The sequence below is a fragment of the Anas acuta genome, chromosome 2 (genome assembly GCF_963932015.1).
Source record: "Anas acuta chromosome 2, bAnaAcu1.1, whole genome shotgun sequence".
In the NCBI taxonomy this organism is placed as follows: domain Eukaryota; kingdom Metazoa; phylum Chordata; class Aves; order Anseriformes; family Anatidae; genus Anas; species Anas acuta.
This window is the reverse complement of record NC_088980.1, coordinates 17,639,416-17,666,056: the sequence shown is the minus strand read 5'-3', so window position 1 is coordinate 17,666,056 and position 26,641 is coordinate 17,639,416. Positions and strand designations below refer to the sequence as shown.

The 26,641-nt window shown below is 40.8% G+C and overlaps 1 protein-coding gene and 1 long non-coding RNA gene across 3 annotated transcripts in view; one reads left to right on the top strand and one right to left on the bottom strand.

Annotated features, from left to right (window-relative positions):
• The window catches only part of LOC137852209 (uncharacterized), a 12,872-nt gene extending 2,278 nt beyond the window's left edge, over positions 1-10,594 (bottom strand). The window contains exons 1-4 of one of the 2 annotated variants that reach the window (XR_011093718.1): positions 10,311-10,594; positions 9,729-9,794; positions 3,369-4,352; positions 2,530-2,682 (exon numbers count right to left, since the gene is read on the bottom strand). This is a non-coding gene — a long non-coding RNA (uncharacterized lncRNA). The remainder of the gene's footprint in view (positions 1-2,529; positions 2,683-3,368; positions 4,353-9,728; positions 9,795-10,310) is intronic. The other variant, XR_011093719.1, reaches the window with a different exon arrangement.
• A 1,924-nt stretch (positions 10,595-12,518) lies between these two features.
• Positions 12,519-26,641, top strand: part of APBB1IP (amyloid beta precursor protein binding family B member 1 interacting protein) — a 61,910-nt gene continuing 47,787 nt past the window's right edge. The window contains exons 1-2 of the mRNA XM_068673664.1: positions 12,519-12,661; positions 26,365-26,436. Of these exons, the coding sequence (XP_068529765.1) occupies positions 26,365-26,436 (72 nt within the window). The 5' untranslated portion in view covers positions 12,519-12,661. The remainder of the gene's footprint in view (positions 12,662-26,364; positions 26,437-26,641) is intronic.

The following is a 26,641-nucleotide window of genomic DNA, read 5'->3' as shown; positions in this document are numbered from 1 at the left end:
AGTTTCTGTGCTGTGGTTCAATAACCTATCTAGTCCTTAGAGGTACTTCCATGGCCAGAGTTTGTAAGAAGGTCATTGTCTTATGCGCATGTGCTCAGAACACATCTCTGACCTGCAGCAGTGCTCCCCTTCCTCTACTTTTCACCCATAAGGATCTGCATAGGCAGCTAAGGTGCAGATTTCCAGGAGTTTGGGAGCCAAATATCCTTTTACACTCTGAGCTGACATTTAGTTCTTTTGATATTTTTAGGTGGCTTTAAATGTCTAGCAACATGGTTACAAATGTCCAGTGGCAGACTTGGAAAACCAACTGAGGTCTTCCAAACCCTAGTTTGACTCCTTCACCTCACTCTCCATTGCTTAAATACCAGTCTTTGTACACTAAGGAAAAGAGGAGCTTTCCTTAACATTATAGAAGCGTTCAGGGCAGATACATTGCAGAATGTAAGACCCACGGTTAGTAGAGGAAAAGAAGCTTATAAGAGAATAAACCTATGGAAATTTTCATTTTTAGTGTAAGAGGATTACACTTTTTATTTCATATGAGCTTTAAAGAGGAAAAGTTGAATATGGTGTTGTAAAACAAGACTATCTTTGCTTTATGAGACAAGAACATACTCCCAAAGTTGCAAGTGTTCAAGGTTTCTGAAGTGTGTTCACATAAATGAGACATTCCTTTTGTATGTCTGCATTCTTGTCAATGAATTCTTTCTGCATAGGAAAGAACTTCTTTACCGAAAGGGTTGTTAGACATTGGAACAGGTTGCCCAGGGAAGTGGTGGAGTCACCATCCCTGGAAGTCTTTAAAAGACGTTTAGATGTAGAGCTTAGGGATATGGTTTAGTGGGGACTGTTAGTGTTAGGTCAGAGGTTGGACTCGATGATCTTGAGGTCTCTTCCAACCTAGAAATTCTGTGATTCCGTGATTCTGTAAAAAAGAAAACAGAATATGGGGAAAAATATGATGATTAAGATACTAAATTATTCTCTGAAAGTTCTATTACACTTTCAACACTCCTGGAACAAACAACCACTGGAACAAACTGTAGAGTTGGGTTTTCACTAGTAACAAATCAAATATGTATCATGTAAGTGAAAACAATGACTGCTTCAAAAATCACTGCATGCCAGTTGCTGAATTTACTTGGAATGTACATTTATATGTTTCAGAATTGCTTTCAATGTATGCTTTTCAAATTGTCTCTCTTCCAGCCATCAGCGTACTTTCAATTTGTCTCAGTTACGAGGAAGGTGAACTAATGAAGAGATTTAAGAAAAAATGTGCTTCTGTGCTTCTCTGTGCTTTCCTTCTGTGTTGTGAATTGGGCATAATCTTTGACTCAGTCATACATCCACATCCTGCCAGATCAGCTGTATATAGAGCTTGCTGATTCATTCTTTGAAATAACTCTAAAATAGATACCATTTTTCTATGTGTCAAAGCTTGAAGCAAGGCTCTCACTTCATATCCTTATCCTTGGTCTCAAGATGTGGTCTTTCCCCTGACATTTATTCCTTCTGGCTCAGAAGATGGTTATTGCTTTGTTTGTTTGTTTGTTTGTTTGTTTGTTTGTTTCTAGGCCTGATGGTAGCTGATTTTGTTATTGTTACAGCTGTTTGTTTCGTTTGTTTGTTTGTTTTTATCATGTCTCTGCATTCCTCAGCTGGCACTGGCTTCACACTTACATCTAACACAAGCTGTTCCTCTTCACTTTCAGGACCGTCCAGGGACTCTCCATACTTACCATGACCTCTCATTATGGCCTCATCAGCTCCCACCCCCTCTTTGCACAGTTATTAAAATTTCCAAGAGCCTTCATGTCTTATTCTTCACAGCTGAAACTTCTAAAAAGCTTCTTCAAAAGTTGTTACTTTTTGTTGTTGTTTAATCAAGTACAGCGCAGTACACGTACTTACTACTCTACTAGTGCTACCAGTATTTAGAAAGGTACTATCTCTGACAGCTGGTGATAATCTAAATGCTGCTGCAAAGAGATTTCATTTGAAAGTGAGCAAAAATAATACTGAAGAATGAAAAGAGTACACAAAGAATTTGAGCTGTGTTCAGAGATAACGTGAGAGACAAGAATAATTTTAGAGGTAAAAAGGGAGCAGAAACAGAAACCTCAGCATGAACAAGAAAGCTCAGAGTATAAACACCAAATTTCTTTCAGATACATTCACTTTGACAAGTACCTTATTTTGTAATTGTTTTTCATTCAGGGAAAGGTCATGAATGAAAAGGTCAGCCTACACGTGTAGTCAAGTGCTATGAAGAATAAGCAAGGGTACTGAAACATGGACAGGAGTAAGAAGATATCCTCTGGATCTCACAAAAGAGTCCTGAAATAAAATGCAAAATGGTAAATCAAGCAATTTTGTGTCACCAGTCATGAATCTCTATGTATTGAAAGGCAGCCTCCTCTCCTTGCTACATGTGCTAGTCCCTAGCACTGACATAAACTGAATTTACCCACAGCAAGTCTCTTACTGCTCTTTTGGTAGTTCTGACACCCTTTTATGTCGTACCTGAATGAAATACATCTGCAGTCTTTCTAGTGTCTCTCTTCACATTGGTCAGTAACTTTAAGGAGAACAGGTGCTCATTTGCAGGTTGACAGCTTCTGGTCCTTGTCCACTAGGGGCTCCAATGTACGAGAGCCCAATGTACAGACTCCAGCTCTGTTCCATATTGGAAGTAAAAAAAGAGAAAAAAGAGAGACAAACACAGAAAACCTGTTTTTGAATAGAATTAAAAACTGAAAATATAATGTTTCTTCCATTCCAAAGGGTAAAAACAGCTTTTTTGTTTGTTTTTCTCTTTTTGTTTCTTCATTAATTTTTTCATATGCACTGAAGAAGTTTTTAAAATTTTAGTGGGCATTTAGAATGTTTCTACAAACAGTTCAAGAATAAAGGCAAAGTCTTTTATTTCTTTTTTAATTTTTATTTCTATTTTGACATTAACATTGCAAACCATTTTTGATAGGCTCTGTTGCTTTCAGAGAATAGAAAACCCTTCCTAATTCACAAGCCCTCTCATTTCATTAAATGTACCTACACTGTGTTTTTATGGAGACCAATGAGAGGTGCTCACTTTTGGTTGTTCCAAATCTCCAAGCACAATCACAGATGTAACTCTGTCCAAGCACTATGGTGATTTGGGACACCACCTGGACCAGGAGTGTTTTAAAAAGCAGGTAGGTGAATAAAGTAATTGATAACATTTACAACTGCTACCACAATCACGTATCAAAGAATATTAATGCTAAGCTTCAGTCTAAAGAAGCATATTGAACTGAACACAGGTATGGGACAAGTACTTCCTTAAATGCTTTGCTGAAATAGAGCCATAAAACAGAACATACCCCTTTTCCAGAAAGTCCTGGACAAAATTGGTTAAGAGCTTCAAGCTATTTAAGCCTATTTGAGAAAATAATCTGCTCACCTTCAGAGAAAAAATATCAACCAAAGGGTCTATCATGCCTATCACATTTTTAAACCAGAAGAAACTTTTTTTTTTTTTTCAAAGGTAAACTACGCTATTTGAAATACTTCCTGCAAAAAAATTCACCGAGAAAACCAAAGCCACATCCTGCCTTAGTGTGTCCTGCAACAGCTCTCATATTACTACTGACAGCTAGTACATGGGAACCCTCATCCCCAGGAACACCAAAGACTAGTAAAGCATTTTTTTCTGGCTGATACACTTTAGCTGTTGAATGATTGTGACTTCTGCTGATGAGTGAAAGCTTGTTTTTCTTTGCTGTCACAGGAAGCCCTATTGTAGCCAGTGGAAGGTTGTGTCACTGGTCAAGAATACAAATGGTTTTTGACAACTGGACATTCAAGCTATCATATAAAGAAAATATGACAGTATTTAATATATTAATTATAACCATATTCTAAAAATAATATGAACTGTACATTGCAACTGTACAATGTAGAAACTTGAGTTATTCAATGGAAGGGGAAGTGAGAATTCACTTCCTCTGACTAAAGTTAAAAAATACTAACAAAGCTATTCTAAAGTTCCTCTTTCATATATTATTGATTCTATTAAATTCAAATACAGCTTATATTCAACTTGTATTTTTCGGGAAACTGTACTGTCAACATCATCTGGAAAACATTGTTAGCTTAATACATCTATCTATCTATCTCAGTCGACCACTCACTGTCTTATGTTCTTGTGAATCATGTGAGATGCTAGTCTTGAGTAAAAGTGATGCATGCAGCCAAAGGTGGGTGATATCATTCCTCTGCACAGTGGAAGGAAAGTCTCAGCTTGGCTCTTGCATGGTTCACAGACATTTTGTTGCAGTCCAGCACCAACTACAGGCCATGGAGGGCTGCAGAAGAAGAGAGAATAGGTCAAGGTCCCCAGATTTTTCATAGCAATATTCAGAGCTCAGCTGCACCACACTTGAGCAGGTTATGTACTACCATTCAGATAACCTACAGTTTCGTGGAGGAAAAATTTTATGGACTCAAGTGAAATTTAAAAGTTCCTCAGGAATCTTATTTATCAGTAGCAGTGTAGACTGCGAAGCATGAGCTGAGACCAGAGCTGCAGTGTGTTAAGCTCTAACATGAAGCTTTTATTTCAGAATTTAACAAACATTGTGGTAGGGGAGAAATTGATGAATGTTTCTTTGTTTAACTATTGCCCTTTCTCTTACACAAACCTAACACTGTGTTCTTAGCTGGCCAATAAAGGATACCTGTATGGTATGACAAAGCCCTTAGCCTCAATTTTTAATATTACATGGACCTTTTCTGTTGACTCAACTTGCACTGCTAAGCCATAAGTTGCTTAGGCTCATTGGGACCTATGAGAAAGGACTGTCTGTGTACCCAAATTCCAAAACACTGATGCTCGTTTCAAAATACAATGTATTTTAATACTAACGGAGATCTTAAAATAGACATATGGCTTCCACTATTTGTTGCAGATATTTATTCTAAGGTATCATGAAACAGATACGTTTAAGGTTGAGCAATCCTAGAATATATTAAAAAGCAATAGTGTGGCTAAAGTGTTGTGTTTGTTGTTGTTGTTGTTTTAAGTTTGTCTAGCACAGTACGAGCTTTAGCGTGGTTTTTAAATATCTATATTATAGCAGAATTTAAATGCTTCATACATTCAAAAAACTGAAGGTGAAGTTATAATTGTGCTGCCCCCAATTGTAGCCATGCTAGGAAGAGGTTAGTAAATATTTTGCTTTCCGGGGTGTTGATATTTGTGCTCTCTCCACGCACACACCCCCTCAGAAGACAAGAAGCCTCACCTTCCTGCCTTTTTGCAGAAGCCTTAAATAAGGCCTGAAGGTATCTGGGTTAAGATGGTTGAGCAATCTCCATCTAAGTCTGCACTTTTCAGAAGCGTGAGCTGCTCTCTGAGTGCTCACACAGACACTAATTCTGGTACTTCAGAGACAAATACTATTAGCAGCTTCTTTGGTTTCCATGAAGGTTAAAATTAGGACAGAGAGAATTACAATGGTGAGAAAATTAGGGCAGCGAGAATCATGAAAGTGAGAATCAGTCTGGGGGTTGGAACGGGATGATCTTTAAAGTCTTTTCCATCCCAAACCATTCTGTGGTTCTGTGATGGTCTCTGCAACCTACTGACTGACTGCTTAGATGGATACAAGTGGATGGGCATGTTAAGATCACTAAATACTTTTTTCAAACAGGACAGAAACTCAGCAGATATCTCATGTTTACTGAAGAAAACCAGTGCCATGGAAGTCCACGGGGATATCTGAATCCTGCTCAAGAGTCATCAGAACTTCAGTTTGTGTCCTCTGTGTCATTGCTGTCTACCAAAAAGCTTTATTCCATCGTCCTCTGTAGGTTAAGTTGATGTGGTGGTTGGCACTGGGAGACACGTGCTCCCTGTGAGTCTCCCTTCCTTGTGCTGGATTTCTGTCATTCCTTGGAACAACTGATAAGCAAGAGCCAGGTCACAGAGGACAAACAGCTACTAATTATAGCGGATACTGTAACTGCATATTGTGTAACTGTACTCTTCTGACTGTAATAATCAAAACTTTAAAGCTAGCAGGCAGAGTGGAAGACACATTAAAGGAAACAAAAAACAAACAAACAAAATGCATTTCTTAAACAAGATCCTGATGTCTAGAGGATGTCTTATGGCCATGTACCACTCCAATTCAAGCCCTAAGTATGAAAAAAGCCTGTTGGGAAACCAGTTTCTACACCAGCCATGTCTATAGTTTTCCATTCTCCAATGATCAGAGGCACAAGCTCTTGGACTGGCATTGGATTTGGAAGGTAAAGTAACAGCATCAGCCAAAATTACCTTTCTCCATATTTACCTCATCAGAATAGTGTGCCTCTAACAAATGCCATGCTAGCAATAAATATTTGCTTCGGTCATCTACCAAGAGGGATCAATGCAGCATATCCTACCCAAAACAAATCCATTAAACAAACCAAATCACTTGTTAAATTCGTATGACTGAGCTAACTTCATATTCACTTCCCTTTGAGGTGGAGCAAGAAGATGAAACTCTATCCATTTTCCCCAGTTTGCTTCCAGATTTAGTGAGGGACTTGAGGCAAGTTCTGTTCCCTACCCTGGACCCTTCTGAGAAGTAAGAGCCATACATCTACAATACACTCTGCAGAAACTACCAGGATCTTCTGCTGTAGAAAAAAAAAAATAGGTCTAAAGACTATTTCTTAAGTTTTCCATCAGTTTGTTAGACACACAGTTACGCTGATGGGAAATAAGTTGAGATTGTGCAAAACCTCCACTTCTCACTTCTTCATGTTATAAAAGAAAGCCCAGCTGGCATATAGTGCCACTTGCTTCATACTGTCCCTCACCCTGCACACATACTGCAACTGGCTGAATGCAATACAGTGCAGCTCTAAGCAACAGACATACTCACCATAAACCACAGAGCCTCCTGTTGGCATGCAGTTACAGAAAAGCAAATGCATGTGCAAAACGATGCAGCCTAGCATCTGCACCTGAAAATGAAGGACAAGATTTTACCAGCTGCCGGAGGATTTTTTGGTACAAATGGCTCTGCACTGCACTTTATACTTTGTCATGTGGTTATTTAAATTACTGCATCTATAAATTAGTCCTAAGTTAAGGAGAATTGCCCATCATTAATAGTCCTTAGGAAATGTTAGAGAAGTATTCACAGCCCTAAAAGTAAAACACTCTTCTCATTTTACTTACAAGGCAAGTGTTGGACTAACTACTGAGAAAAAAAAAAAAAAAAAAAAAAAAAAAAAAAAAAAAAAAAAAGAGTAAATACACATTTGGACATTGCAGATACTTTCTGACAAGCAAAAAATCATGACAATTATTTCCATGAATCTTACTGTAAAACACTGTAAAAGTATTTGGGAGGGGCAGGAGGGAGGATGTGGACAGATTTATTCTGAATCCTTAACAGCAGGGGGGAAAAAAAAAAGTGAAATCTCAAAATAAAATTATGAAGTTGCTTTCTGACTTTTCAGTCATTTCAGCTTGAGAGATACAGTGTCTCCTCAGAAGAAGAAATAGTTTATCTACTATTATATACCTAAAGTAAGACCATTAAGAGTTTCAAAGTCTTTTGATAAGCCTCCAGGCAGTGGGGTAAATATTAGTGTTCATATGAATGCAACCAAACAGCCAACATGGATCAAGTAAAGAAGAAAGTTTAACACAGGTACAATCAGAAGAGCTGTGTCAGAAAGGGCTCGCATGCAAGTTACGCAAATTCATACAGCTTGACTTTTGAAGGGAAGAAACCTCAAATGAATATTCTTCTGTGTAAATCACATCTACAACTTTTTAACAATCAGGAAAAAAAAAGGGGGGTGATGTAGAGAAATAAATCATAGAATAAAGAAGTGAGCAAGGAAAGGATTAGATAGCTAGAAATGAATAAAGTGCATCATTCATTTAGTTCTGTTAACAGTGCCAGGTAATCCCATCTTCTTTTGTCTTCAGATACCCTTTATATTCACTTCAGTAAGAATCTTTGCTTATATCATGTTCATTTTGTCATGCATGTGAAATCTAACACATGGCATTAATAAAATCAATTGTCCAATTTAAAATGATGCTTCTCATTAAGCTGACTTTTGTACACACTGCTCTGAGCAATAGCAAAAAGCCTGTCCTGTAAAGTTGAAGAAATAATATTAATAATAAATGCTGGCATTTTCAAATGAAAACCCTCAGGTTACCATTTTTGTTAATAACAAGTAGCATTCTCAATAAGTTAGATGATATTTCAGTTTTCTATTTAACAACATTTACAGTGCAGACAATTTCATTTTATCATAAGATTAATAAAACTAATAAACAAGATATCGCTGTGCTTTTCCTACCACAGTTGGAATTTTTGCTAGATGCCCAGCTCTTGCTGGGAAGAAATGGGCCAACCTGAATAGGTAATTCTGAAGAACAGAAAAGAATAGGTAACCCCTATGTATCAGCACTCACAAGAAGTAGGGATGTACACAGAGTGATACTAAGATGTGGGACCTGGAAAATTGAGACCAGATCAAAAACTCATTGAACCTAGGGAAAAAAAGCATCACTGGGTTAAATTAAAGCCTTGGAAAAATGAATGGCATAAAGCCTAGACATGTAAATCATTGCCTGAACATATGGAGAGGGAAGCCACTGACTAACATGAGCCTCTACTGTACATAAAGGAAATACATAAAACAAGAAATTATCTTCAAATCCTCATAGTGCACAGAATTGCAGTAATTAAACTGCGATCATAAACTTTTCAAAGGTACTTCTGTCCTAATTCTCTGCAGTTAAAATTGTGAATTTTCTAGCTCCACTACTGACATTTTCAAATAGCCTGAGAACCTATTCTTCAGATTTTCATCCATGTACATGTTGCGTTTTGCTTTTTTTTTTTTTATTTTAAGAACAAATTCATGTAAACTTTCCTAAAAAGAGTTATGGAGAGTAACTCTCAATTCTGAATGACCAACAGAAACCATTTAGTTGCTTTAGAAAAACAGACTTGCAGAGTAACTCTACTGCTTCTTATACTTTCTTGTCTTTCACAACACAAGATAATTCTTGACTTTAGCTCACTCTGATACCACTAACTGCATCTCAGCTTCAGCATTCCTGATAACGCAGTATCTCTGTAAGTGGATTTCTCTGGTTAGCTGGTGCATTGTTCCCTCCACTAAGGCAAATAATTATATTCCTCTATCCGTTTAACTGTGGTCTCCTAAATTAAAAATTGTATATAAGAATCAAAAGGACGGAAAGATAGATGGACAGAAGGGCTGTTCTTCAGCCCTTGAGTTTCTGCTTCTTCCTTATTTATTTAGTGGTTGTTGTGTTGTTTTTTTTTTTTTCATTTGAAGATTTATATGATGTACTTGTTAACAAGCTTCTGCATCCAATCCAATCCAATTTACTTAAATTTGTTTTACTGTGATTCTTCAAAAGCTATTTCTGGTAATTGCTTACATACAAACTCTCAAATGAGAGCTTTCCATCTTTCTCATAGGAAATTTTAATAGTTTACAGTTTCTCTGCATTACTGCATAATCACAAAGGAATATATATATATATATATATATAACTGCAATAGAATTAAATCCTAATGGAAGAACACAAGACCTGTACTTGCTACTTGATTATCTCTATACCTTCTGCTTTATCATCTAGGAATATCCCAAGCAGAGATACAAAAATTTCCAAATGCTCTTACTTGACACCACAGTCTGATGTGGTGCTGTGATTCATTTTGCACAAATTGCAACCTCTTCAAGGTTTCCTGAAAAAAGAAAAAAAACTGCTGTCTTAGTGAAATCTGGTATACTCCAGAGGATATTCCAATCACCATGCTAAAGATCTTCAACATGTCTACAAAGGGCTACTTCAAAAGAGGATATTCCATCATTTAGATGATTAATGTATATATATATTTTTTTATTTTTATTTTTATTTTTAAATGTTGGCCAGTGGCACAGTGGCTTGGCAATATCTTATACTTTTGCAGCCACCTTCACATTGATAACAATGAGGTCTATGGGCTGATCATGCATTACTCATGGCAGGTAAGATCACAGTCAACTCAGTGTCACATTTGCCCCGTGAGAAAATGAAGGTCAGCCTGAAAAGTGCAAAAAGTGACGTTAATGAAACTTAAAGAAGTGCACCTACACTAAAATATTCCATTTTTGCCAGTGGAGTTTTGGTTTCCCAACATTAAAAACATTTCTCTTTGTTCCCTTTGAAAACAGATGTTCTGCTTTAACTCTAATTTATCTTCTGCTTAATGGAAACTTACATTACAGTAAATGCAATCCACAAGGACTCTGCAGATTAACAACGCTCCCAGAGCCGAGGGTGTATAATGACAGCATATCTACCCAGCGATCTGCTCTCCAGTGATAAGAAAAGGAAAAGAGCAATTTGCAATTGCATGCGTTAAATCTTGAGTCATGCAACTGCTGTGAAACACACAATTGTTATGTGGGTGGGGAGCGTGCCTCTTCTTTCCATTACAAAACAAAAAGCATTTGGAGAAGAGCAGAAGGCAGAGTTGGAATTCGGGGGAATGATTCTGCTACGTGTTCATTTTAGCTGAGAACAGAGAAAACAAATTAGGAAGCATTACATATCTCCACCTGCTATTGCCACAAACGTTGTCTTTCTCTAACCATATCATTAATCAGGTCCATATCTGCTGCAGCGTTTCCCTCACCACATTTCTTCCTTATGAACACATGACGGCCTCCACCCATCCCACTGGAGCACGATGCTCATGCTCCTGAACGCAGCCCAAAACCTCAGACAGCATTCAAGATTTTCTGGGATTTCTATTATTTTCTCACTGTTCTCTCCTTATTTTTCTTTTCCTTGTGCTCTTCTCATCTCCACTGTTCCTCTCAGGGAGAATGATGCTCATCTGTCATAGCTAGGTAAAAGTAGAGCAGGAAAATACTAACGTTTGGCTTTCTCAGCTGTATTTCATGACACTTAGAGAAGGTAGCAATGAACAAAACAACACAGAGAGGAAACAAAGGCTCATTTGCATCACCAGAATAGATTTTTGTACATTATCATACAAATAACTTGGTCGTGTATCTTGGGAAGATTAAAATAAGTGAGAAACCACTAGTACGGTCAGGGTGTGGCCATATTACTGCTAGGTCACACGTAGAAGTGAAGTAACACTTTTTGGCAACAAAACGCACCATCAGCTATAATTCTAACACATGCGAAGCGTTTGCTCCAAGGTGCAGATTCCAAAATTGACCTTGGGATGATTTTAAAGATAAATATTTAATTGCCAATCTGCATTTTTAAATTACCTCTTTCCTTGGCACAGTAGTGATCCCAAAAGGCAAAAGAGCAACTGCAAAGAACGTCAGCAAAGAAAAAAAAAGAAAATATGCACTATCCATGGGATCTCAGACTCACAAGCTGCTGAACTTATATGAGTTTATTAACTTCATGCATGATTTTTCATATGCTAGTATGTTTGCAGATTTGGATGTATTTTTTGGCCTGGCCCAAGATGTAGTTTGTAGTTCAGCAAAGTCTCTGGTAAATTTTAGCCAGCTTCTCAATTAAACAGTGCATGGTAGTTTGTTTGTTTCTTTGTTTGTTTTTTGGGCATGGTGTTTGTTGTTACTTTTTGCTTGTTTGTTTTTAAATAACAGGAGTAGAACAATGTGCTGTTCCTTAAATGCATTCTTAAGTATGGCTGAACCGTCTCAGCTGGATTTTTTCAAAGCAATTACCCGTTAAAGCATTGACACATATTTGCTGTGCAGAAGTGGGGGTAATTTAAAATGCTACCATCTTTCTGCCATAATTATCTTACCTCCAGCAGTACTGGAAGAATCTAACAAAGAATTCCTTCACTGATTTGGAGCAAAATCTGGTGTTTCAGTATAAATGGCTTCGGAATTATTAAGCTAAACTACCTGACTACAAAGATTAAGCTAAAGTACCTGACAACTTTTCTAAACTGACTTTGAAGTAACAAGTTCAAGATGGAGACATTCCCCTTTTTTGGGAGGGGGTATTTAACGTGTTATACAACTATTCCTACTCTTTGAAGGAAATTTTAGTACACCTCAAAGCAGCACTTCACAATGCCACAGCATGGTGCAGAAATGCCATAAAAGCAACTTTTTCGGCTTGAGGCGGCATTATTAAAAAAAAATAAGTTAAAAACTAGACAGTCTTTCCAAACGCAGGGGGAACAGAAGCCACCTTTCTGCCTGAGCACCACCCGGCCTCGCCGTGAGGCGACGAGGGGCAGGAGGGGAGCGGGAAACGCGGCGCCTCCCGCCTGGGCTTTCGGGCTCCATTTTGTGGGTCCCCCCCCAGCCTCCAGCGGGGACCTCGGCTCACCACAGCCCTCGGGCCGGCCTCCGGCGGGGAGTCCCCGCGTGTCCCCATCAGGGTAAGCCGGACCCGGACTCTGCGGGACGGCTGCCCCCGGCGGGTAAAGGCGGAGGGCGGCGCTGCGAGCCCCGGGGCGGCTCCCGCTGAGGTGGCCGCCCCGGGGAGCCCGGCAGCCGGCCCCATTTCCCCCCTCAGGCGGTGCCGCGGAGCCCAGCCCGCCTCAGCCTCCTGCTCGCAGCGCCTCCGGGAGCCGGCGGCTGCCGTCGCCCTCCTGCCAAGGTAAAACCGGGGGGTGAGGGAGGCTCTGGCCCTAACGGAGCGGGGTGGGAGCGGTGCTGATGGACCAGCGATCTAAATACCGTCCCCACAAGCTTGGGGTGTTGTTTCAACCCAGCGCGCACCGAAAAGGAAAGTTCCTGCATCTGTTCGATGTCGCGCTGGGAAGATGTACCTGGTAGGGGCTGCTGAGCCTTCTTCCTTCCAGCCCGGTGCTGGAAATTTGGGTGCTGAAATACAGCCCTCGAGCAAAAGATGTGGGATGCCACCAGCCTGGGACAGGCGGCTTGGTTTGGCTTGCTGAGGTGCCTTCTGGCGTAGGTTTTGCTGATTCCGGGGCTGGCGGGGCTCCAGCTCGAGTCTTCCCCCTCATAACCTCTCTTTTCGGTTTTCTGGCAGTAATTTTTCCTCTTTGGTGCTAGTTCCCCTTTGCGAATTACATGAAATCCGTGTTTTCTCAGCTGCCCCTAAATAACTTCTAAACAGTACCCGTTTCACATAGGACTCCTGCAGCATCGCTGTCCATCGATTGCCCCGTAAATGTAGTGTTTTTGGGACTTTGGTTAGCACACCTGCTTCAGCACAGACAAACACACAAACCCCAGTGTTTCAGAGGGCTGGCTATGCTACACAACCTGCTTCACCTGTATATAGCCTCCTACTCATTTGACTTCGCTAACTTTACAACTTTTTTTTCCAGAAACTTTGTAAAGAATGTGAATCTAGGTTAAAGCTCTCTTTATTTTTTTTGCTTAACCTCTTGTTTTCACCTTTGGGCTTGCTAACAAGACTATTAGTTTAATTGTACCTCATGCTTTGTGCAAGGATTAAATGGAGACAGTTTGGCTTGAAATATGGCTTACAAATGTCTTTGGGAGGTTTAATCACCAGAGCATTACAGATAGCTGAGTGATCCTTGAGTTATATTCTCAGGGAATTTGGATCTATCTGGGAGAGTACATAACTGGAGAAATGTACTGCCTCTGAAATGCTATTTTTAATCATTCCCTGCGTCTTCTTTTTCTTCTTTAAATATCCCCTGTAGGTACTATAGATACTTCTGGCATTTGGAGGCAAATATGACTGAAGCCTCAAAGTAATAATTGAATAAATCGTGTTTTAATTGTTCAAGTTGGAATTCATGATTATTTGGTTTGCTGTATCTTCAAGCAGAATATGATGCCTTTGAAGTGCTGATTTATATTGTTATCAAACGTTTATTCCAGTTTAATTTGTTTTTTTACAGATTAAAAGACTGATTCTTACTATAATTGAGCAGTGTGTACCAGATCACACGTTCATGCATCTGTGAATCAATATAGAGGCTTGGTCCTGAATAAAGCTTTAGAGACTAAGATATTTGGGAGTGCAGTAAGCTGCATAGATGGGCAGAAGTATGGACACAGGGGCCAGTTGGGTCTTGTAACCTCTTAACTGAGCACATGTGAACATGGCCTGAGATTTCTTAGGTAGCAATGAATTTCCCTAAAGCAGTAAAATTTTGTATTTGCTGTGTTTCATTTTTTTCTGTTAGCAGAAAAGGAACTGGTGTCTTACAGCAGTGAGAGGAACAAGAAGTAGAAAGCCTTCCTTCTATTCTTCTGCAGTATGTAGCAAAGGGGGAGGTAGGGCTGGTGGAGGGATCAGCAGTTACGTCTGGCCCTACAAAATGTCTGAGAAAACCAGCAGCAAGGAGTGCTGCTGGGGCTGAGAGGAGAGAGAACCTGTCTGTCTGCAGATTCACAAACATCTGTCTTTCAAGGAGGAGATGTGTGAACATGGATTTTCTCGAAAGAACGGTTATGTTTCAGTGGGGGCTTTACAGGAATGTAGCCAAATTTGGTTTTACCGCATATCACTCAGGACCCTGTCCTTTCTCGCTGTCTCTGCGAATACAGGTGCTTTTCTTTCCCACAGACCTTTTTTTTTTTTCCATCTTTCACTTCAGTGCGTCTTGACTTGTTTTGTTTTAGGCTCATCTGACTTGTTGTGATGACAGCTTCTCTTTGTCAGGTTTTGATTTGGAGCGAAAGTGAAAATCAGACCTTTTGTTTGCCTGCAACATTATAGAAGCTGTAGCTTGTCTCTTTTTGAAGGTTTCTAAGGATGATGACAACTTGCATCCATGCAGACCTCCCAAAACACGTGGACTTCAAGGCAGGATCCTCCTCACTCAGCTTTAAACACGACCATTTCCGTTAGTCACCAGAGGTTCTTAGTCACCTTTGTCGTCAACAGAGAGAGATACTTATCAAATTGGTTCCACTGCCCAGTTTTAGACAGCTACTCATCATGCTCTATAAAATTGCCCTTCTTTCTCTTCATTGACTAAAAAGAAGAGTCTGGGATGAAGTCAGATGCAAATTTCACAGAAACTCTGCCATATGTCTCTTCATGATTAGGAATGACCCATGGTACAGTAAAATTGCTCTTGGAAATGAAAATGTTTTAGCCAGTTTTCCTTATCATCCAGCCTGTTGATTCGTGGCTACCCTAGATACTACCAGCTCAGCCGCCAGAGTAGAAGGTAGCAGCTGCAATTTGAAGGAGACCAGGGTGCCTATGTCCTCCCTAAGTTTCTGTGGGAGACTTCTGAGCATCTGCATGAACATCTATTCCTCGCCACCCCTTAATATTAATTTATAGAATTGCTTCTGACCTGTGAATGAAAAGGAAACAGAAATAACTTAGATCTGACTTAGTACTTTAACGTGGGAATTCACAAACCAGCTTGATAATGACTGTTGCAAAAGTGTAACTCTGTCATTAGTTTCAAAGCCTTTCTTCCAGTAAAGTGACCTTTTAGATCTGTGGCTAGCTAATTGTTATCATAACTTTTGCTACCAGAAGTTATGTCAGACTGTCAGACTGAAGACAACATTTTTTTTTTTTTTTTTTTTTGTCGAGCATGGATCCAGTATTTCAAGAATTTGGCTTCAAATAAATCAGGGTCACAGTTATTAAAGTTAATAGGAGTATTTGGGGGAGTAGATGCATTATGAATCCTAGAAGAAAAAGGAGCTTCAATAGATATGAACCCATTTTTCTGTGTTATTCTGTTTAGAAAATATTGTTTAGAAATGCCTAGAGACATTTCTGATAGCAGTTTTGCACTGAATGCATCTCCTTGGTGTATTTCCATTTTTACTTTCACTCTGTGTATTTGCTTGTAATCTAAAGCAGCGGATGTGAAAGCATGACTTGTAGCACTAGTATTAAAGGATGGAACTCCCTGTGTAGCTGCTATCAGCCGTGGGCAGACCCCATGTGGCTGACATCACCAACAACGGAAAGTTCTCAGTTGACCTCAGACAATCAAACTGATATCATAAAAAATTTGGTGAAAATTTTGTCATCCTACCCACTCATACCAGGAAGAGGGGGTTACACAGGGAATAAATCTGTTTTTAGCAGCACTGCTGGTCTATCAAGTATAGAAAGAACAGATAGGAGTCAAAATCACAGTGGCACTAACTGGATGCCTTTGCTATAATAAAAATTGCAAATGACCTTCTGAGTCTGCTGATATAGGCAAAATAACGTCTGCTAGGAGGCACCCCACCAAGAGAGCAGGCCAGCTCCTTGCAACTGGCCACCTCTTGGTTCCCTGCTGGCATCATGCAGACTCAAGAAGGATGCTTCATCCCAAAAAGTCTTTTTGAAAGTTAATGTGTTATTTTCTCTGCTTGCAAATTTTAAAAAAATGTAACTTAAAATAAATAGAAAGTAGTCAAGTCCACATCACTGTTCTCTGTGCTTTTCAACAAAATCCTGTATTTGGAAGACGTGCTGTACACATCACTTGTCATGCTTGAGTTGGTGAGTTGACCCTGAGCAAGTGAGACTACATGTCAAAAACATTCCCAAATATTTGCTGTGGTTACAGCTTAGTTTTGGACTTTTCTGACCACATCTTCAAGACTTCGGGGCAGATGTCAGAGCATTAGAGAGCCAGTTGGTTTTGGTGTTAGTCCTAGGAGGAGATTTCGCATAAACTTTACTGCAGTTTTGTTCATGGTGGCTCTGATCTTCCATGCAATTCTGCAACGCCTTTCATATTTGCCACGTGACTGACCTCCTTTGTCTCCCCTGTGCCGTGATGGAGGCGTTATCTCTGAGCAGATCAGTTGTTCCATCCCTCCTCCACGTGGTAAGAAAAAAAAAGAGAAGAAGGCGGTAGCATTTCCTTTTTGTGGAAAACCATACAGAAATGGAAGAAATACGCTGGGAATGTCACAAGATTCTTCTCATCCTGCCCCGTTTTCTTCCCGTAACTGTTTCCTTTGTGTGGTTCAGGGCTTGCCGGGCTGTGGCGATACAGCATCCCATCTGTGGTGACCCCAGGCTTTCACCTTCCTTACAAATCTTCATCTGAAACTCATTGCTTATTGCTGTTTCTGCTTGCTGTGCACTATACAGACTGAAGGAACCAGCTCTTTTTAGGTGCAAAGTAACAGGCCTTGAAATTAACTTTTCAATCAGCAGTAACCATGTAAAAGGTTTAAAAATGTCTTCACTTAATTTTTACACTACTCACTGTGGTACCAAGCACTGCGCTTAGGTGAAATACTAGAAATTCAGTTAAAGCATTACTTGATTTGTTTGATTTTAATACACAAGCTGTGTACGAAACAAACACGTGGGTTCAAACACATTTTACAGGTTTGTTTTTACCCTTTTTCTCCACTCTTATCTGTTAGAACATTTTATGGTAATGTCTTTTTGTCTTTCAGTCTTCCTTTCCCATGCCACGTGTGCCCTCCCCTAAATATTTCTGGCCATAATAAGAATGTGTGATTATAAGAGATAAGATAGCTCTAATGGCACACTGACAGAGCATGAATATTGGGACAGATAAATCAGTGATTATTTGATATAGCAGCTCCTGCCCTTAAATTTTGTACTGTAACTATTCATTCATTTTTTCCTCTTCCTAAGTTTGTGCTTGTTCCCATTTTCTGATGCTTGACGTCTCTTGATTCTGTAGGTTATCAGGGAAGATGGCACATGGATTTTCCCACTCTGTGGATCCATGTATTCCTTCACCTCTCACATGTGGGCTTCCTTGTCTACCGCTTGCTGCTGGTTAGACAATCTGTTAGTGAAAGATCAGCCTGCTTATGGAGTTTGAAGCTAAATAGCAAAATCTTCATTTAGTGGAGAGCCGCAAGACAAGCTCCCATAGCTCAGGGACCTGAGGATTAAGGACTTCTGGAAATAGTTTAGAAGTGTCAGTTGGGGATGAAATGCTTGGAGCCCATCTCTTCCATTGCAGGCATTGCTGAGCATCCAGTTATGCTGGATCCAGAAAGTACCAACAATTTCACTCCTCTCGTTTGCTGGCAGTTTTTAAAATACAGGAGAGTGTTGTCTCATGGTGCTAGCTCTGTGCAGCAGAGTTGGGTAACTGGAGAAAACAGGAAGGAAAACATTGCACCAACATTAGCAAGCTATAAATTATGGGAAGGAACGTGGGAAGAGATGGAACCAGTGTGTGCTATTTGGACTTACCTCACTCTGTCACCCTTCTGCTCTCCCATCGTGGCAAGGAATTGGCAGAACCTAAGAGATGAGATGCATTCTGGTAACTTGGATGTCTACTGTCATTTGTATTTGTATCCCCCCATCTTAAGGGACACACACTTACTTCCATCCAGCTTGCTACCTTTCTCAGAAGTTAACCTGGGGAGTGGAGGTCCTGTTCTGTGTGCCAGCAGTCTGGCATAGGACTGGGAGTTGTTTCTTCAGCCAATTCCACGTGAAGACGTCGTGTCCTCTCCTACCACTTTGCACCCTGCAGAGAGTTTGTGCTCTCTATATGGCTCGTGGTGAGAAGGTCCCCAAACGGGACCATTCTGCTGTAAATAGTTGTGACAAGGGAAAAATGAGATGACCAAGCCTGGAGCTGTACAATATTTCTGTAACGTTCTTAGACCCACGGGCCAGACTGAAGCACGTTATCTGCTGAAAGGATATATAAGGAGCAGACGTAGCACTGCTTTCAAGCTCCATCAATGCAGTTCCTTCCCTTCAGGAGTTGACAGTGGGCCCTAAAACAAAGTTCTGGAAGATAAAAATGTCTCCTTCCTCAGTTTGTGCTCTACATTAGGTTTTCTTTTCCCCTTGCATAACGTGCTTTTGACTCAGTCGCTAGCTGCTCGAGTCCTTCTCTGCTGTGGGATCCGTTTTCTGGAGCTTGAGATCTAGGCTGTGTCTGTGCCTGGGCGGGTGGAGAGGAGCCTCGTGAATGAGCTGCCTTGCACCAGCCTGCACCTTGGTGAAACAAGGGTAAAACATTGCTGCGCCTCACTGGTGACAGCAGTTGTATAACTCCCAGCTCAGTGAAATCTGGGTCTTTTGGACTAACACAGACTTCTAAAGTCAGTCCTAACTGCGTGCTTGTTCCTGTCAGACGTGCAAGTTAACTGAATTTCCAAAACATCAACAAGGGAATAAGCTTCCAGGAGGTGTGACTGTGTATGTATTATGGTTACAATGTCTGTGTAACAGAAGTAGGATCTGTGAGTTTGTGGTGCTCCTATCTAAAGCTGTTTGTATTTACATTCTGGAGTTAGTAGAGTATGAGTTAGAAGTTTAATTACCGTGTGTACTTTGAGTATTGTTAGCGCCAGTACGAGCAGTGTGATACAAGATGACCAGGCAAGTGGAATGAAAATTGGTTCCACAGCGTATGTAAAAACATGTGTTTGGAGCAATCAGTGGAACATGCTGTGACATGCTGCCTGTGCCGTGGTCACCTGAAGATGCTCTGGTGCCCGAGGTTAACATTAGAAAAGGATTCTTTTATTATTGTATATATACATGTATTTGCTGTTTTGGTTTTGATCCGAAGCCAAATGTGACTTCTGAACTAGTAAGGGTACTTTGCCATTTCTACTTTTTCACTCTTAAATTTGTTCCCTTTCTTAGTACCTACAAGAATTGGTAACTAACTGGATTTTTCTTCTGGGCTGAATTCTGCAGAGATGGATGTTCCCCCATGTTCTACTTCATAAAAACTGACCTAAAGGGCTGTTAGGGACTTTTTACTAGACACAATGCAGTAGGTGGTTAAGGAACTTCCCACCTTCCTCACTGAAATTTATGAGACATCAGAGTTGTCAAAGTTTTTGTTGATACCCAGCAGTAAAACCATTGTAAGAAACCTAATTAGATCTGTTTCAGACCTGCAGTGACTTTTAGCCAGCAAGTTGCCTTCAGCAGTGGCTGGCATCACGTGCTTCACGAGAAGGTACAAGAAATCCATTGCTGAGAGGTATGCTGTAACCTGTCTGTCACGAAGCCTTTGCTCTGATTCCAAGTTGGTGGAGCCTTCTTTTTAGGTCTTGCAGCACAAGGTTCATCATCCCTACCTGAAATTCTCAGGAATACTAGCACTCCTAGCTATAACTGCTAGAAGAGAGCCAACGTGGTGGCTTTCCACGTGGATGTGGTCCTCTGACGTTTACGTGTTGTAGTGCAGGTAGTGGGAGGTGAAGATCTTTCCATGTGACTTGTAAAGCTCTACTTCATGTATTTTTATCCTTGCTGTTTGCACGTGTCACAGGTTAAGAACAACAGCAACACTCTGAATTCAGTGTCAGTAACTTTTATCAGATCTCTTGGTGGGCTGGTTCCTAATTCAGTTCCTCTCACAGCTCTGCTGTACGTCCTTGTTCTCCTGATACCATGCTGTTCCTCATGCCTCTTCTCTTTGTAGCCATTAGGTTGATTAAACTGCATCAACTCAACTGAGACAGAGTTGCAGAGATGGTAATCTCATTTGTGATACCGTTGGTGTTTCCTGTTCGGTATTGCACAAGGCCTCCAAGCTTGTTTTCAGATTGCAAGCACAGAAGCCTCGTTACCACGTGCCTGAGACCACTCTTCCTGTTGAAAGGGCCTGCCTGTAGGTAGTTCTCACAGAGCCATCAGGTGCTAACAGCTCCAACTCTGCTTAGTGTAGCACCGTGCCTCCTTTAAGAGCTGCACAGTGTGATCACAGTTAGCTTTGGGCCAGTTTTTATCTTTTATCTTTTTTTTAGTAATGTGAATTTTTTGTTTTACTGCTAGTCTTACCTCCTTGCTGATGGATAATGATTCTGTCCAACAACTTATTCCCGCTGTGTTCATGGACATAGTGCAGATGTCTTATTTAAGTATGCAAATTGTCTATTTATTTGCCTATTTATTTATAGACGCTGTCCAGTGACAGCGTTGGTGGACAAGGGAAGAGCAAACGATGCCATCTGCCTTGACTTGTGCAAAGCCTTTGATACAGTCCCACGCAGCATCCTTGCCTCTAAATTGGAGAAAAATGGATGTGATGGATGGATTTGGGTGGATAAGGAATTGGCTTGATGGTCACATCCAAAAAGTTGTGGTCAATGGCTCGATGTGCAGGTGGGGATCAGTGATGAGTGGTGTCCCTCAGGAATCTGTATTGAGACTGTGCGTAGCATCTTTGTTAAGGACAGGGACAGTGGGATTGAGTCCACCTGCAGCAAGTTTGCTGCTGACACCAAGCTGTGTGGTGTGGTCAACACGTAGGAGAGAAGGGGTGGCATCCAGAGGGTCCAGAGAGGTGGGCCTGTGCAAACCTCGTGGGGTTCAACAAGGCCAAGCACAAGGTGCTGCACCTGGACTGGGGCAATCCCAAGCACAAATACAGGCTGGGTGGAGAATGGATTGAGAGCAGCCCTGAGGAGAAGGACCTGGGGGTGCTGGTGGATGAGAAGCTCGTCACAAGCCAGCAATGTGCTCTTGCAGCCCAGAAAGCCAGCCATGTCCTGGGCTGCACCAAAAGCAGTGTGGCCAGCAGAGAAGGGAGGGGATTCTGCCCCTCCACTCTGCTCTCGTGAGACCCCACCCGGAGCCCTGCATTCAGCTCTGGGGCCCCCAGCACCAGAAGGACACGGATGTATTAGAACAAGTCCAGAGGAGGTCCATGAGGATGATCAGAGGGCTGGAGCACCTCTCCTACAAAGACAGGCTGAGGGAGTTGGGGTTCTTCAGCCTGGAGAAGAGAAGGTCCCAGGGAGACCTTACAGCAGCCTTCCAGTACATAAAGGAGTCTACAGGAAAGCTGGGGAGGGACTCTGTCAGGGGGTGTAGTGATGGGACAAGAGGGACTGGTTTTAAACTAAGAGGGTAGATTTAGGTTAGATATAAAGAAGAAATTCTTTATTATGACTGTGGTTAGATACTGAAACAGGCTGCCCCTCTCCCCCCCCCCCAATCCCTGGAGGTGCTCAAGGCCAGGCTGGATGGGGCTTTGGGCATCCTGGTCCGGTGGGAGGTGTCCCTGCCCATGGCAGGGGGGGTTGGAACTAGATGGGCTTTCAGGTCCCTTCCAACCCAAACTATTCGATGATTCCCTGATTCTGTGAAATCACAAAACTTTCTTCATTCTTAATATATATATATAATTTGTGGGTGTTTTTCTTCTCGCTAGTATCTTGACAAATGAAGATGTTTGCAACCATGCAGAAAGCCAATCTGGATGTTAGTCACATTGTTCATGTTATGGACCAGCAAAGGCAGCTCCTGCTCTACCTGTCAGTGCGTGGCACTAAATGATGTAGGTGAGACTAAGCTCGTGGAGGATGGTGCACTGGGACACTGAGTGCAAGGACTGTTTCTCTGGTCTTGCATGTGAGCAAGGAGTTTCCCAGTCACTATTGTTCTTTGGTGCCCTGGGACACTGGGCTAGCCCTGTAGGAAAACCATATCCTTCGCTGTCAGCAAAGTCTGCTTCTCACGCAAGAGCAACAAATCAGGCAAGGGAGTGTTTCCCTTCCATCTCTGTGGGTAGCTTTCCCTGCATCTGCAGAATTTCTCTGGTGTTAGAGGTTAGATAATTAAATTCCAACTTCCTAGCCCATAGCTAAAGAAATACAGATGCTTACATCTCACTTTAAAGTAAGAGTATGTAGGGAGTAGATAGTTAGAAGATGGAAAAAATTTTGTGCGGCTCTGTTGCTGTTTAGAAATGCAGCAGAGAGAGTTTTGTGGTGTCAGCCAGGGCTGCAGGATGCTTCTTGTCAAATGGCTGGAAGCCCCCTCTCAGGGCACCTGGGTGGGTGTATGTGGGTCTTTGGAAATGCCAGAAAAGCCTCTGACAAAGAAAATTGACTGTCAGTTAAGGAGAAATAGGAACAAATAGACGGAAGTCATATTTTTTTTTCATGGGGTGAGCTGAAATACAAAGAAGTACAAAGAAATACAGAGAAGTACAATGAATTCTCTTACTCACAGGTCTCTTAATTTAGATTTAAATGTGATTTAACAGCAAAGAGGCTTCTAAATCTGAAATTGGGAGGGTTAAAAAAAAAAAAAAAAACAATAGGCCTAACAGGTCTGGGGGACTTCTGGTAAGTGGCGAGGTGAATACATGTATTGGTGAGTCAAAATGCAATGAGTTGGTATTTCTGTTCTAGGTAAACTTGTGAGAGTTTAATATCTATAAACTAAATAGTGAGACTTGGTGGTTAAAATAGCCAGCTGAAGAGGAAATGCACCCACACCTTATTTATAAAGTGTGAGAAATGTGGGAGTACTGAAGAGAGAAGCTTTCATGAGGAAATGGACGCTCAATGGAGATTTGAGAATTAAATTTGGAAGGAAGAAAACAATAAGGAGTACCTTTTCCTGTACTGTTGGTGTTAACTAAAAAAAAAGAGGTTTAGAAGGCATCAACTTGAAAATTAATCACTTTAAAAATAGGTTAGGTTTCAGATGCATGCCTTCCCTTGTGCCCCCTGTTATTTTTATGTTTTACAACCACAATTTCCTCTTTTTTATTTTAATTCTGATATTTTCTCTGCTTGAAATCTTAATGCATCACATACAAAACATTGTAAAAGTACTGACTTTTCAGTTTAGTTTATAATGATTTTAAGAGTTAGTAGTGGTAGTAATATGTACAGGATAACTGTACAAAACAGTTGCTTTTTAGAGGATATAAAGGAGGACTGAATTTGAAACTCGGTATTCTTCTGGGGACATAGGTAAATCTTTTCCCCTTTTTTCCTAATAATAGCTTACACACCTGCAGGTTTCGCTTTGAGTTTCTGGTTTGAATAAATTCGAGGCTATTTCAAAAGAAAGATTTTGCTGGTCCAACATCTTCCTTGAATGGGATGGTTTCCTATAGGATTTGCCTGTTGTTTAGTCTTAGCTGTTCCTGATGTGGCATTGAAAGAACAGCAATGAGGATGGAGAGGAGTCATGAATGGAATGGACCAAAGACAAGAAGAGTGGATGGGACAGGCTTTGGCAGTTCCATCTTTGGGGGATTCATTTTGCTACCTTTTGCTTTTGTAGCTCGACAAAATCCCCAATGAATTTTGAAAGTTCTCAGAGTAGTTTAAGAGATCGTTAAGGGATTGTTCAAAATGTTTTAATGTGAAAATATTTTCCTCATGGGATCTGATGATGTTTGGTTTGATGGTTGTTAACTTTTCTTCCTAAGACCAATCTATAAAAATTCAAGAGAAAAAGATAGGAAGATTGGTATCTTCCTATAGTAGGGAGAATGGCTTGGTGACAACTTGCCTTAATCAGTTGGGTGAGCATGCTGGATGCCTGGTCATGGAAAGTGACACTTGAAAGGGACACTGACACACATCCTTCTCAATACATATGAGAACGATGGGTACAGCTGATCAGATGTCCCCAATAGATAGTTTTGTTCTCCTATATCAGAGAAAACAGGAACATGTTTATTACTTTAGCACGGAGATACTGTCGGTATGAGCTGCAGCTCCATTTTTTGGCATATAGCAAGTCGAGCTTTGCTCTTCCTGATCATATAAGTGGCATTTTGTCTATCCTTTTTATGAAAATTGATTTCTGTGCACCTGGTGTGTAGGAAGCTACTACACAGCTATTGATTCAAATTCCCTAAAGCAACATTCCCTAATTATTTACCCAACCAGGCTACTGCTGAAGTTACAGAAACTGACTTTTATAGAGAAAGCTCTGAGTGATAGGTGTGACGCATACAGAGGGAGTGAGCCATCCAGGGTGGGTTTGTCAGCTGGAAATGAAGCAGCCGAGATGCCTTTAGCTCTTCATTTGCTCAGCCGTGTGTGACGTGCAGGCCCTGTTATGAAACATGGGCATAGCAGCGTTGTCTCCACCATGAGGGTTACATTCAGCCCTCCTGACCACGTTACAACGCCCTCAGCAACATCCTGTTCCCAAATCTTTAAGTCTTGGATTGCCAGGATCTAAGAGAACTGGAGGGAGAGGGGGGGGGAAAAAAAAAGCTCTGTTCCCAGTTGCTTGCACCTTGTTGAGTTATACCAGCTACAAAAACAGTCTAAAGCAGGTAGGGTACACACTGAGCCTGACTGATGGGAGCTGTATGTGCCTGCTCCTAGTGAGTTCTGGTGTCAGTGATAACACAGGAGGTGAGAGGACATGGAAGTGGGGCTGATCTTGCCTATGTAGATGCCTGAAGGATGAAGTTCAAAGGAGGCAGAGCAGCTCAGATTGCTTCACTATTCCACTATTAACTATCATTAAAAACATGCTACCAAATAATTTGCAAACAAGGGATGTTTACTTTAGTGGTTCAGTATAATATTTTATATTGAACTATGGCATTATCATATGACTTTAGAAGTTCTATTAAAGTAAAGACTGAAGAAAATTGTAAAGATTGAAGAACAGGGTAGTTGGTCTTCTTTTCTTGCCAGTCTTTCCAGTCATTAGAGTTGTCCCTGTCCTCTGGTTGTTGTCTTGAATCAAGTTGGTCCTCATCCTGGAAGACACACACAAACTTAGCATATCAATAGTACTACTTGTGTTTAAAGTGTGATCAGTGTCTGAACTTCTTATGCCATCAGTAGGAGTTTGCAGTCCCTTGCAGGCTTGAGGCTCTTAAGAAAATGATGTTTATACATCTTGTCTGCAGCAATATTCCATGTCAGACACCCTTCAACATCACTTCACTCCTTGCAAAGGAACAGATTTATGAGAAGGAGGAAGGGGATTGTTACAGAAGCTGTATCACCCCATTAATGTCATTTGGTGCTGTCCTCACACCATGCCTCTTGTGACAGAAGTCACCATTTACTGCCACACAGGCTGTACATGCTTTCCATGTCCCAGTGCTGTCCCTCAGATGCCTTGACATTGGGTAACTTTAGAGTTCTCTGAGTGTAGTAGAAATAGAAAGAAAACAGGGAAAAATATTGAGACAAGAAGTTGGTTATGTACTAATCATAACCAGGTCCTGAACCAGATAATACCTAGTAAACCTCTGAGATGTACCTCTGGTTGTATCAGCCATCTCAGCCAAAGAAGGAAAGCTTTCAAGACGAAGCATTCAGCTGGAATTTTCTCAACCTCAAACTTTATTTCCCTTTCCATCTCTCACTAGTTAGATTTCTTTGATATTTAAGATACAACCGTGATTTATTTGCTAGTGGCTTCCTCTGAAATGTAACTAATACAAGGACTGAGGTCATTGGAACTCATGAGTGTAGAGCCAGAGCATACGCTTAAGCATGTATAGGACTGAGCTTCTGATCCGTCAGTCATTTCTAAACTATGGATGGAGGTTTCTGCAAGTTGCCAACAGCTGTTTTAAACTGGGAAAGAATTGTAAAATAATATCACGTATCCTCTTTTTGACTATTGCTGCCTTTGAAATGAACTCATAATTTGTTGTCGGTGTTGTTTTTTTTTTCTTTCAGATGGAGCAAACATGCGATGATATAGATGAAATGTTCAGCAATTTACTTGGGGAGATGGACATGCTGACCCAGGTAAATCTTTTCTTTCCAAGCAAGATTAGAAAAAGAGTGGTTATATATTAGAGAAAAGGGGCAACTTTCAACATTTTTCATGTTCTTTCACTCTGAATACACACACACCTAAATTCTTCTGAAAAACTTCCAACTAAATTTTTCTGACTGATGTTTAAACCACGTGGCCTGAAGAACATGGTAATATCAATGCAAGCTAGATTGT